The 14,269-nt window shown below is 40.2% G+C and overlaps 1 protein-coding gene and 1 long non-coding RNA gene across 2 annotated transcripts in view; one reads left to right on the forward strand and one right to left on the reverse strand.

The window, feature by feature from the left end:
• The window catches only part of CAPN11 (calpain 11), a 56,950-nt gene that overhangs the window by 21,400 nt on the left and 21,281 nt on the right, over nt 1-14,269 (forward strand). Inside the window, exons 2-3 of the mRNA XM_034428073.3 lie at nt 5,282-5,572; nt 7,417-7,486. Of these exons, the coding sequence (XP_034283964.1) occupies nt 5,327-5,572; nt 7,417-7,486 (316 nt within the window). The 5' untranslated portion in view covers nt 5,282-5,326. The remainder of the gene's footprint in view (nt 1-5,281; nt 5,573-7,416; nt 7,487-14,269) is intronic.
• LOC148116877 (uncharacterized) lies at nt 3,639-6,943 on the reverse strand. Its single transcript, XR_015731480.1, has 3 exons — nt 6,880-6,943; nt 4,931-5,010; nt 3,639-3,711 (listed from the first exon to the last, which is right to left on the reverse strand). It is a non-coding gene; the product is annotated as an uncharacterized LOC148116877 (long non-coding RNA).

A 14,269-nucleotide genomic window follows, 5' to 3' on the forward strand; every position in this document is an offset into this window, starting at 1 on the left:
GCGATTGGAGAGGCATTTTGAACCTTTGACGTCTCAATCAACACATCTTGTACCGTCGGTTCAAAATGCATTCCCTCAAGTCTCTGCTGGGCTGCATTCGTCGGGGAGATCTGATGCAATCTGTAGATCTAAAGGAAGCGTACTTGCACGTCCCCATTCATCAGTCGCACAGGAAGTTCCTCCGGTTTGCGTTTGGAGACCACCACTTTCAATATCGGGCTATGCCATTCGGCCTTTCGTCCGCCCCGAGGACGTTTACAAAGTTGCTAGCAGCAGTAGCGGCGTCGCTCAGAGAGGTTCCGGTTCGTCTGGCATGTTACCTCGACGACATTTTGATCCTGTCGTCTTCTCCCGAACAGGCGACCCAGGACCGGGAGCTAGTACTTCAGTCCCTTCAAGACCACGGGTTCACTTTGAATCTTGCCAAAAGCCATCTTGTTCCCACATCGAGTATCCTTCATCTCGGAGCAACAATAGATTCGACGCTGTGTGTGGTCTCCCTATCTCCCGACAGACAAGCCAGCATTCGGGAACTGACATCTCAAGTCTTACTACACCGGACTGTGACCTTACTGTCTCTCTCCCAGCTTCTGGGAAAGTTGATATCTTGCATAGACATTGTTCCGTGGGCACGTTTCCATCTTCGTCGCCTCCAATGGTTCCTGCTCCCTTACCAGAGACAAGGTCGAGCGGAGTCTCTTCTCAAGGTGAAGGTTCCAGCTCACGTTCGCCTTTCCCTGAGGTGGTGGCTGTCTCCGGCCCTCAACAAGGGTTCCCCCTTTCTGGAACCAGCTCGGATGGTGTTGACCACGGACGCAAGTCTGCGAGGCTGGGGGGCTCACCTCGACCGTCAGCTAGCCCAAGGTGCCTGGTCGTCGGCGGAAAAGCTGCACAATATAAATTGGCTAGAGCTCAGAGCGGTCCGACTCGCCCTGATACACTTCAAACGCCTTGTCTATCGTCAGGACCTTCTGATTCTAACGGACAATGTGGCCACCAAGGCCCATATCAACAAACAAGGGGGGACCCGCTCCTGGACACTAATGCAGGAGGCGGAGCGTCTTCTGTCATGGGCGGAGCTCCACCTCTCGTCGATAAAAGCCGATTACATCTCGGGGACTCTCAATCGAGAGGCAGATTGGCTCAGCAGAGACCAAATAGATCACGCCGAGTGGAAGTTGGACCCCGGCTTGTTCCAGGACCTGTCCAGGAGGTTCGGCCGTCCCCTAGTGGACCTCTTTGCGACGGCTCAGAACACCCAATTGCCGAGATTCTTCTCCCGCTATCCATGTCCAGCAGCGGAGGGGCTGGATGCTCTTCGGAGTCAGTGGCCCCGGGGCCTTCTTTATGCCTTCCCTCCCCTTCCTGTCATCTCCAAGGTCGTGCGGAAGGTCATTCACGAACGGGCGAACCTTCTACTGGTAGCACCGTATTGGCCCCGTTGAGAGTGGTTCGCCGACCTCAAGAACTTGTCGGTCGAGCCACCGTGGAGGATTCCACCCGACAAAATAGTACTAACTCAAGGAGCCATCCGTCATCCGGAACCAGAATGGCTTCGATTAGCCGTGTGGCATTTGAGCGCATAAAGCTCATCAAGGACAATCTGTCTGACGACGTTATCTCCATTATTCAGGCAGCTCGAAGACCATCAACTATTCGTATTTATAACGCCTCATGGACTGCCTTCACGAGATGGTGCGGGGATCATCACGTAGATCCCACAATGGCTTCTGTTCCGGACATTCTGTGTTTTCTGCATGCGGGATTCTCCAAGGGCTTGGCTCCCGCGACTCTACGACGACAGGTGGCGGCTCTGGCGACTGTCCTGTCAGGAGACTCTCATGTTCCTTTGTCTCAGGACCCTAGGATCCGTTCCTTCCTCCAAGGGGTCTCAAACTTGCGGCCTCCGCCGATTCACCGCTACCCCACTTGGGACCTTTCCTTGGTGTTGCAGGCCCTGACGGGTCCTCCGTTCGAACCCATCGCTTCGTCCAGTCTACGCTACTTGTCCTTAAAGATGGCCTTTTTGTTGGCAATAACTTCAGCGCGCAGAGTATCCGAAATTGCTGCCTTGTCCATGAGGAGTGATCTCTGCATCTTCTATCCTGACCGGGTTGTCCTACGACTCGACCCGGCCTTTGTTCCTAAAGTGAATACTCGCTTTCATCGAGCCCAAGAACTCGTCTTGCCTAACTTTTGCCCGAACCCACGTCATCCTGCTGAAAAGCGGTGGCATACTTTGGATGTGCGACGGGCATTGAGGAGATATCTTAAAAGGACTGCCCCTTTTCGAAAGACTGAGGCTCTGTTGGTGTCCTTCCTTCCCTCTTCCCTGGGCCAGAAGGTTTCTTCAGCTACAGTAGGCAGGTGGCTCAAAGCCTGTATATCCAAGGCATATGGCTTAAGAGAGGCCCCTGTCCCGGGGGGTATACTGCCCCATTCTACTCGTAGCGCCGCAACCTCTGCGGCTTGGGCTACCCAGGCTTCGGTAGATGATATTTGCCGGGCGGCCACGTGGTCTTCCCTTTCATCCTTTGTAAGTCACTATAGGCTGGATAAGTTTGCTTCTGCAGATGCTGCCTTTGGCAGAAGGGTATTACAGGCTGTAATTTCTCCCCAAGTCCAGTCTACGGCTTAAGTCCCCCCCTTCTTCTCTAACTTGGGTATGTCCCATTCTGAGGAGTGTCCGAACAGCGTGTAGGAAAATGGTCGTTGCTTACCTGAACGACCCTTTTGTACACGCTGAGAGGACACTCCGTCCCTCCCTTTTTCTTGGCCGTGCCTGGCTTTGGTGGAGGTCTGCTTTTTCTCCCTCTGTAGCTGTCTGCTTCCTGTGGGTCTTCCTTATGGAGTTTCTCGCGGTCGATCCTGCTGCTATTGAACCAAGTTGTCTTCGTGAAAAGTCTGAGGAGGAAGCAGGAAGTGAGGTGGATGCAGCTCCAGAGGGATTTGATTGACACTCAGCTGTGCAAATAGGAGTGATCGTATCCCATTCTGAGGAGTGTCCTCTCAGCGTGTACAAAAGGGTCGTTCAGGTAAGCAACGACCATTCTCTTCTTTCTCTAACTTTAGGCTGCACAGAAATAGAGCAACATTCTTTTTAATATTTATACAATATGAATTTGGCCGGGATGTCTCTAAACTGAGTTTATGGAATATTGCAACAAATGTGATTTGTGCAGTGTTTTGTTTTGTTTTTTAAAAAGTTATAATTGCCTGGATTCACACAAAATACTTGGCCAAACCAAGTACTGTACTCACAATACAATTTAGCCTGATATCTGTAAATTCCATAGCGTAAATGGTAATTACCTGTTGTACTACTATTGAAAATCAGGCTTGTCTGATGTTACATCTTTTCTATCCTGCTCTACGGAATAGAGAGTTGGTCTCTGACAGAAAGGCACTTGAAGAGACTAGAAGCATTTGAAATGTGGATTTACAGGCGGCTGTTATGTATAAACTGGGTTGACAAAATCAGAAATGAGGAGGTAATAAGCTGCCTGGGAAAGCAAAGGGAAATCATCAAAACCATTAAAAAGCTAAAGTTAGAATATTTCAGACATGTGATATGACACCTAGAAAAATACGACATACTTCACTTAATCCTCCAGGGAAAGATTGAAGGTAAACGAGGTCCAGGAAGAACTTCATGGCTTCAAAATTTAAGGGACTGGTTCGGACAAAACTCAGCAGCACTTTTTCATGCAGCTGTTGATAAAAATAGGATCGGCAACATGAATGCCAACATCCAATGACGGATATGGCACTAGAAGAAGAAGAAACTACTATAGGACAACAGTCCAATAGAGAGCAGTTGGCTTACTTGTAAAATCCAGCTTTAAATCCTTAGAACCTTGAAATAGGAAGCCAAAGGCAATAAAGACGTGCCTTTGCAATAAAGACATACAGGGGAGAAAAGTAATTATAGTCAAAACAGTGTAAATCAACACTACTTACTGTAGTGTTTAGTAATTTTCTCTTCTTGTGAATCATCCTAACTTCTACCCCACCTATCCACTACATCAGACATTGCATTATAATTATAACACATTAAAATCTATATAATATTTATTTATTTATTTATTTATTTATTTATTTATTTATTTATTTATTTATTTAACTTGATTTGTATGCCGCCTTCTCTCCATAGGACTCAGGGCAGCTCACAACAATTAAAATCAAAACCAGATAAAAACATTAAAATACAAATTAAACGTATGTAAAAAACTCACTCAAAAATATAAAACATATACTCAAAGTTTGGTAGGAAACCAGATTTTAGAGACACCAGTTGACTATTTCAACTGAAATAGCCTTGGTAGTACAGGGGTCTAAGGCACCCTGTTATTAAGCTGGTTATTAAGACCAGCTGCCTGCAATTACTGCAGGGTTCGAATCTCGCCAAGGCTCAAGGTTGACTCAGCCTTCCATCCTTTCTAAGGTAGGTAAATTGAGGACCCAGTTGTGGGGGCAATAAGCTGACTTTGTATAAATATACAAAAGGATGAAGGCTATTGCTGAGCACATTGTAAGCCGCCCTGAGTCTCCGGAGAAGGGCGGCATATAAATCAAATTAAAAAAAAAAAAACTATTTCAAATTTATTATCCTTGAATATCATGTTTCATGTTTTGGGTTGCCGCTTCCATTGAACCAGAACAATTTGCAAGGAACCTTCTGATAGAATCTTCTCATTCAATAACAATGCAAAGAATAGATGCCAAAATTGCTAACAAGAATATCTTGCAGGTCATAGAAAGCACAGGTGGCACGGTGGCTCAGCAGTTAAGATGCTGGGCTTGTTGGCTGGAAAACCGGCAGCCCAGGTTCGAGACCCAAGCTCCACACAACAAGGTGAACTCCCGTCCTCACCCCAGCTCTCAACCTAGTAGTTTGAAAGCGTACAAATGCAAGTAGATAAATAGGTACCACTTTGGTGTGAAGCAGGCCTGTTAAACGTGCAACCCATGGGCTGGATGCATCATGTGCAGATCACGTCCACCCCGGCTCTGCAAAGGCAAAAAATGTTACGTTATGAGAATGGTGATGACCTTGCAGGGACTGTTGGTTATAAATCAGAATTTGAAATGAGTTCACAATAACTGGTCCCTAAATTTAAGCAGCATACCACCTTTCTAGATTTCTTAGGCAAAACTAGGTTAATATTTCCCATTTCTCTTTTTGTGTTGGCCAGAAAGCTCCAGGAATACCCTTTCCTGTAACTGCAGATTTGATTTTTGATCTATGGACTAACTCACATGTCCTTATTTTGGGTTCTAGAAGAACTGCTGAGGCACCAGTTGTCCCTGTCAAACAGGGTGTATCATGATTTCTTTTGGAGGAATTGCTGCCAAGCTGGAAAGAGACCGTCTGCGAGCTGAAGGTGTGGGTGACCACCAAAATGCTGTGAAGTACCTTGGTCAAGATTATGATACCTTGAAGCAAGCATGTTTGGAGAGTGGAACATTATTTGAAGACCCCCTGTTTCCTGCTGTTCCCTCAGTCCTTGGCTTCAAGGAACTGGGCCCTAATTCTGGCAAGACCCGTGGGGTGCGCTGGAAGCGCCCATCAGTGAGTATCTGTGTGCTGAGTAGTGGGATGATTTGATATTGTGGTCTGCATTCAAATATAGACAATTTCCTTGTGGCTTACTGAACCAACTCTAATATATTTGGCAAAACCTTATTTTAACAGACCCATTTTAGTAAACTTCAGATACAATAGACAAATTTTTTTGTCTGGACAGCATCTCAAACTAACTGACAAATTCATTACATCCGAAGTAATTTGGACTATGCATTAAAGATAGATTGCAGTAAATGATATATGTTTGGATTTAAAGGACATTTAGGAGTTACAAATTTAACAACAATCTCTTAAATAAACCATTAAATCAAGGCTTTACTTTAGTTATTTTTATGGTCTCTATCTGTGTCCTTATTAGTAATATTTCCTGTTCCTAATTTCAAAACATCTGTGCAGTTTATGAAGTATGGACAGGAGCCAACTCCAAGACTGATTACAACACTATTCAATAACTGGATTAATGTATTAAGTCATGACTCGAACAACTATGCAATGTTAAATATTGCACAGATGGCCTGGTTAGTATACTGTATTGTGTTAAGCCATGAAAATTCATTGTTACATTGTAGATTATCCCAGGTCTATAATTTAACAGAAATTTATTTTGTAAACTTCATATAGAGCGTGTCTAAACTATGAGATGCATTACTTCAAATCTTAGTTCAGTTATGGCTTAGTTTCCACTTTCCCTCTCATCTGTCATGCAGATTATTTAAGCATTACTGAAGCAATATAATTGTCTGAGTAGATACAAAAACAATTGTTAAATATGGAGCATGGTGAAGGTTTTTTTAAAAAAATAGCTTATTTAATTCTCTTAGAGAATTACAAGATATTAAATTAATCTTATAATACAATTTAAGGTAAATATGTAGGGCAAAGATTCATTCATACAACTCATAACACATGGACTAGCATTCATTTTTATTTAGATGTGCATAGGAAATTGCATGTTGCACAACAGTCAAATATTGTAAATATTTAAACATGAAATTGCATGTTTAAATACTGTTGGGCTCATTATCATGGACATTAGTTTTCTCAGGCCTCTAGTTTTTGGTTACAAATACAGGATGGAGAAATAATCTTGAATAAACACAGCCATTTATACTCCTAATATAGGAAAATGTTTCAAGGCTATGCGTGGCAAAGTCATGATTAGTGATGCAGGATATAAAACAGTTTGGTTGCAAAAATAAAGTTATAATAAAGAATCTTAAAAAATAGGCCTCTCCATATAACCTGACTAATACGTATGAATTGGGAAGGACACTGGGAAAGAAAGAACCTACCTGAAAACATGGTCATGTTTGAAGATCTCCTTATAGAAACTTTAGCACAACTCCTAATAGTGTCTATCTACTGTAGAAGTCCATCAACTATGGGACCACAGAATCATCAATTTCTATAGAATCACCATTCCCTGTAAAGCAGAGGGTTTTTTTTACAGAGCTTTGGAATAAACTCACAAAGTCACACAATGCCATGTAAGGAAGGTGATTACAGTGGGTGTTAGTCCTACTGGTTTATAAAAGACAATAGACCTATTTGATTAAATAAAGCATTATGCTGAGTCTCATAATAGAAGAAAAGCATTTGTAAACGTACAAAAGAATTAGTGGGTCTTAGAAGGTTGGACTTATTATTGGCTAGCAAAAACAATAAAGGAACCTAGAGAAGAATGGATAGTGAGTAACTTTAACCTTGCTCAGAAATCCATTTACCTAATTTTTCTTTAGCCACATCGCATGCATATTGTATTTCATGTTTTCCCTTGTGTTTATATGAGAACAATGAGGAAACCTCCTTCACAATATGTCTTTTGACAGGAAATTGTAGGTGACCCTCAGTTTATTGTTGGAGGTGCAACAAGGACAGATATCTGCCAGGGGGCTTTGGGTGAGTATTGTATAGTTAATTACATAACAAGTGGTAACCTGATGGCTACATAAGCATTAATCAGAGATGCTGGGGTGATTTAATTGTTTCATTAATTATCTTCGCATTAAAACCTAGTGTGGTCCTTGGGTTTTTGTTTGTTTTTAGTAAATTTAGACCAGTAAATTGAACTTTCCTATTTTCATTGCTGCTAAATTTTTGGTGGATTTAGTTCCATATAACTGGCTTTTTGGTTATTCACAGACAGAATGTGACTTCCATCTTTCCATCAACTATCACAAAATAATTAAGATGGGGTTTGCATCTTTTCAGTTCAATAATGCAGAGTCTTTTCTCTTGTGTACTGAATCTACATTAATATGGAGAAGGAGAAAGGGAGCAATTATTTGAAAAAATTGGGAGCAAATGCAATGTCCTCCACTTACATAGGATATAAACATGGAGAAGGATGGGTATTTTGATCACATTGATCCCAATCATTTCTGTAGAGAGGGTATTTTCATGCCTCTTAAGAAAGCGATGATCCTTCACAATATTCTTTCTGTTTTCAATATAATTTCTGGGAAAAAATTTGTAAAGATAACAGAAATCTAACATTGATATAAAATGGGTTAATCACAGAATATTTATTCAGATAAAAGTAATAGTCTTTGTATGTATGTTATAGCTGTGAGAGAACCATTCAGAACTCTCAAGCATCTTGAAATCATTGATGTAGACAATAAAGGCCTTTATTATATTAGCAAGTAGAGTGGTACATTTTTAGTGTAATGCGTATTCTAGGCTTTGCACTATTAAAAACCCAAAAGATGCCAAGGAAGTTTTTCAACTGTTCTCATCAAGTTATATTACAAAGTTTGTGTGAGTTTAAAGGCTTAGTCTTTCAAATAACCAATTTCACCTTACAAATTAGGACTGGAATTATATGGGGGGTGGGGGCAGTGGTGGGATTCAGCCAGTTCACACCACTTCGGGAGAACCAGTTAACTTTTTGAGCAATTTGGTAAACTGGTTGTTGGAAGAAATCATTAGGGCAGAGAGTGGTTGTTAAATTACTTGAATCCCACCACTGGGGGAGTGGGGGTGGGCGGGAAAATAGAGATAGTTGCGTAGGCTGCAGAGCAAACCAAGCAGAAGAATTAAGAAGCTTAACCCTGCTCTGACTTCTGAATATACTGTATTTAAAAATACAGCAGCCCTTAGAGCTGCAAAATTCAAAATTAAGAGGATTAGTTTTATTAAGCTGGAGATTTCAGAATACTCACTTCTGTAGTGAGAGTGCCATTAGGAGTCTCTGTACATTATGTATATTATGTATATTCTTCAAGGTAGATCAATACCTCTTGGCTGCTTTAACTCTTCGTAGATTCATTAGATCTGAAAGTTCTGTATCTATGAACAAAGGAATTCGATATTGTAAATATTTTACCCCCCAAAACAAATGTTCTGTTTAGGTCAGCATTAAATTATAAGCAGGGATTGGAAGTGCCTCACAGTAAAAATACCATCTGGCAGAGCTTTATTTTGGTGCATTCATGACGATTTCTTGCCACATCAATCATTTTTACAATGAATGAATGGGAATCAGTATAGTCATTTTTTGATAAATTAAAGAGGATGGGAAGGAGATGCGACATGTGATTTCCAAAAATGTCTTTCTGAAGTATCTCATAGGTCCAAAGCAGTGGTGAAATGTAAAATTTTTTACTACCGGTTCTGTGGGTGTGGCTTGGTGGTGGGGGTAATGTGACTGGGTAGGCGTGGCCAACTTTTTTTTTTTTTAACTTTTAAAAGCATTTTTTCTACAACCTCTTCAGCCGAAGAGGTTGTAGAAAAAATGCTTTTAAAAGGCTCTGACGATCCCAGCGTGCAATCATCAGAGGCTTTTTTTTTTTACTTTTAAAAACACTTTTTTGGCAGAAGAAAAAATGCTTTTAAAAGTAAAACAAAAAAAAAGCCTCTGATGATCGTGCAGCTCAGCTGGGCATGGGGGGTGTGGGCGCAGGGATTTTTGCTACAGCTTCTTCAAACCACCCACCACCATCGCTACCGGATTGGGTGATCCGGTCCGAACCGGGAGCATTTCACCCCTGGTCCAAAGGGTCCTTTCTTGGAACATAACAAGATAGAACCCCCATGGGAAACAAAGACAAACTGTGTGTCAATCATAGATTTTTAAATAGATTTTCCTTGTCCTTTCTCATCAACTTGAACTGTACCCATTCTCTGCTCTGCTTCTTGCATTTGTTGCAAAAATATCCAAGATTAGTTTCAGGCAGAAGGACAAATTTATTACAATCATTGCAGACTCCTGTAAATCCATCTTCATTTTTTCTTAGAGTACCACCTATGGAAAGACTTTTTCCTTCCCATCTCTCGAGCTTTTAGATTAACCAAGTAAAAACTGTTGATTTAGAGGAACAAACAGAGATTCCTCTTAAACTCTTTAAGGCAAACTACTCTCCCTGTTCATTCACTTGGTGAGTTCACTCCCTTGAACAGGCTGCCTTATAAGGTGCTGTGTGATAGAAAATGTTAACTTTCCCCCTCTTCCTAAACAAGACAGCTTAAAGGGAATACTTTGCTAGGAAAAGAATAGCTGACTATAGAAAGAATATAGATCTGTTTCAGATACTATGGTAAACAGTGTTTATCATGATATATATGAGCCTGGAGTTTGCAGACTCCCATTCCTCTCCTGCTATTTGTAAATAATTTGGGTTCCTGGTATGTCTGAAAGTAAAAAAAACAATTAGAGAAATGATCTAGAATTATAAACCACAGCTTGCTGTTATCTTTCCTTAAGCAATAGTTAAGAATAATCCGTTTTCCCACATTCAAGTATAGAGTAACTACAGTACATCCAGTTGAAGGGGTTAAAAAAAATTCTCAGTCTCTTTTTCATGATAACTTAAGATGCAACTGAAATAGAGAACTCACAAAACTGATGCTGAATGATCTAAATCCAGCAAGTTCTTGTTGGGTGCAAGGAATCACCTTCCCTTCTTGCTGGCATACCCTGAAATAATTCTGGATGATAGAGAGTAAAACTTTAGAGTAAAAGTTAGGAAATGGAATACTTGGAATATTTCTACATCTTGGTTCCCAAGATGGATTTTGATCTTTTTGACACAGAAACTAGCCAATGAAAATTAACCAACAAATGACATATTTGATGTGCTAAGTTGATTTCTGTCACTTATATATGTTTTTAATGCATATTTTTGATATTGTTGTGCCTCACCCAGGCTCCATCAGTTTGGAGGCAGAACACGTTACCAATATTATGTAGATAAATAAATAATAAAATAAATGATATTCTATTCAAATAATTGCAAGGAGAGAGAAATCAAAATGGAAGGAGATTGTGCATGATATATTTAATATATATATAGGAGCCGAGGTGGCACAGTGGTTAGAGTGCAGCACTGCAGGCTACTTCAGCTGACTACTAGCTGTAGTTCAGCAGTTAAAATCTCACCGGCTCAAGGTTGACTCAGCCTTCCATCCTTCCGAGGTGGGTAAAATGAGGACCCAGATTGTTGGGGGCAACATGCTGACTCTGTAAACCGCTTAGAGAGGGTAGCATAGCACTATGAAGCAGTATATAAGTCTAAGTGCTATTGCTATATGTGTGACAAGAACCAATATATTATAATGGAGGACAGAGTAAAAGATGGAAATTTGTGAATTAGTAAACACTTAACATATGTTTCCAGCCCAGCCTCAAGAGAGCTGTTGCCTACACCCAACCTTTTTACTGTATGGGGTTAACAAGTACATGGCCCTCAGGGTAGCCATTATTTCACTGTTCTACCAGAATAGGCTGGTTACTGTTCTGCCACCGGATTGGAAAGGCCTTTACCTCAACAGATTTTTTTCCCCCAAGAATGTCAAGGAAGTAAGTTAACAAGGTGAGCCATGGCATTGGAGTTACTATGGCGACCATGACACAATGCAGGATTATGTATACCTTCTTCTCAATCTGTGACAACGTCCCTTTCTCTCTACTAGATAAGACAAGGCCTTTGTTCCTTTGATAGCTGGGAAAGGAAATGTGTTCTCCCCATTGTTGCAACTCTGAAAAAAAGCTGCAGGGATTGAACCTTCTGAAGAGCTTTTCAGAGTATAGATCCATATACAATATGGGAATTTTTTAAAAAAATGAGGAGTTCCCAGGTTGGTTCTCCCTCTCACTCACACAACCTGCATGTGGTTTTTCCTCTTGGCACCACTAGATACTTTAGTATGTAGTTGCAGTAATATTTAAAATATAAATTGCAATGCGGGGGGGTAGGGGGAAGGAGCTGTTAGCACTGTGCTGTGTTGGGAAATATTTATACCTTCCTTTCAAACAGGAAAATTGAGCGTTTATATAGTGTGGTGATTAAGAGTGTTCCAGCAGCTCACTGGAGAAGTCAAGCTTCAAATCCTGACTTGGCCATGACATTCATAGTCATTCAGGTTGCCACTGTCTTCACAGAGTTATTGTGAAGTTAAAGGTGGGGAGGGGGGAGAAAAATACACATCAGCTTTAATTCCTTTTAATTGTATGTTTATCTCACCTTATTTGCTTTTCCTGGAGAATAGCTATGTGGTCACTAAGAGTCAATATTGATTTGATGACACTTAATTATTTAGCTTAGTCTGGTTTTTCTTATTGTTCTTCCAACATGGAAAGTTTTGGTCCTGTTCACTTGATAGATGGGGATCTGCAGGATCCCCAAAATAGATAGAGTCGGGCTGTCTGAAATCTCTTCCACATTTTGAACATTCCCTGGCATTCTTTCCTTCCGTCTCTCTCATACTAACCACCTTTCCTAAAACGTTTATGCCCTCAAACAACAAATTACTTCTACATCACTAAATAATGAAAAGAAGTAATTAAAACAACAGTGGTATCAAGCAATTTATAAATGTGACTATTGTGGATGGAGAAATAGCTCCTGTAAGATAACTTTTACATTAGTGAACAATGAAAACAACTGCTATTCAGCGCAACCTATCAACCTGACAATTGTGAATGGAGATACAGCTCCTCTAAGTCCTTAATGGAATAGAATCCCTGGCCAAGTAGCAGCTTCTGATAGCTTTTATATTTCCATTTGCTGATCAGTAGCTCTGAAGCATTTCATCTCCTCAGCATGCCATTTTATGATAGAAATAGAGAAAGGAGGTACGTCCTTCAAGCAACCAGTAACATCGAGAGTCTTATCTGCAGCCTGGAAGGAACTAGCACGTACTCCTCTTCCCATTTCTCTCAAACATCCTAAAAAGGTTCTTCCCACCTTAATGGCAATTTACTCCTTTATTGTGAGATAAAGCTCCTTGCCCAGCCATTTTTTCCAGACCGCAGGACATGTCTGCAAAATCTTCACTAAGTGAGTGTGCTTCTTTTCGGGCCAGATAAAAATTAATTGAACAGAAATTGTGGTTTTAAAGTGTTCATTAAGCATCACCATGCAAAAACCCATTTAAAAGAAAAGAACTCTAGTTTTAGAACGTTCTGCATGTTTAAATATCAGCCAAGTGAAATATTGCCTTAGTGCTGTTTTCCTGCATTAATGTGTTATAGGCTGGACTGAAAGGTTGAAAGAAAGAAAAAACAGGAAAAAAGCAATAGCAAAGCACTTATATACTATTACCAAGAAATCTAGATGGACACATTCATAAAGTTGACAAACAGAAATAGAAAATTCCTCAAATTACAGTACATAAACTAGGATGCCACAACAACAGAGAAACAAAGAAAATTGACTATGTGCCCTCAAGTCAGTGTTGACTCTTAGTGACTGCATTGCTAGATTTTCTCCATAATAATCTGTCACTAATCTTTCAGGCCTTTCATCAATACCCCAACTGCACTGCAACTGTACTTCCACCTTTCTGCTAATTATTCCCTTTCCCTTTCCTTTCCCAGCATTAGAGCCTTCTCCAGAGAGTTAGATCTTCACATAATGTTTGTGAAGTAAAGCAATTTGAACCTAGCCATTTGCACCTCAAGTGCTCCCAATGTTCAATTATCGATTTGTTTGTTTTCTTGATTGTCCAGGGTATTCTCAGGAGTCTTCTCCAACACCAAATTTCAAAAGCATCAATGTTCTTCCTGTCCTGCTTTTCAAAGTCCCTGTTTCATTTTCACTTCCATAAAATGTCACAGGGAATGCCATGGCTTGCATGATTGCATGTATAGAAATATCACTATATCTGAATATATTTTCCAAGGCCTTTATGGTTTGCACTGCCAAGATCTAGTCTGTTGGTTTTTTGTTCCCTTACTTTTGATGGTTGATCTTAAACGACAGAAGCAATCAACTACTTCCATATCCAAGACAAAGAAAATACAGTGGGGATAATCCAATAAAAACATTTTAAAATGTATAATCATGGTTCATAGCTAAATATACCATGGAATATTAAAGTATATAAACAATATAAAATGTGATCACCACATATGCTGATTTATATCTCTGCAGTGCAATAAGACAATATATATATATATATATATTTATAAAAGTTTTACATAAAAACTAACAAACTAATAAAAAAGCAGGGGAAAAATGTGCAAAAGTGTTAAGAAAAAAATAAAAGAAGCTTCCAATTTTCTTTGTAGCAATTATAAGTACAGTTAAAAAATTATTTCACTCTATGATTACAAAAGAAAGCTCACTCTTTTCTGTTATCCAGTTTTTTTTTTCCTAATCATCAAAACTGCAAATTATAAGTGCATTTTTCCATTTTATGTAAAAAGTCTATTAGGTATAAGACAACATTCTTTTATTT

The sequence above is a fragment of the Pantherophis guttatus genome, chromosome 1, assembly GCF_059756535.1.
Source record: "Pantherophis guttatus breed Tessera chromosome 1, ASM5975653v1, whole genome shotgun sequence".
Classification (NCBI taxonomy): Eukaryota; Metazoa; Chordata; class Lepidosauria; order Squamata; family Colubridae; genus Pantherophis; species Pantherophis guttatus.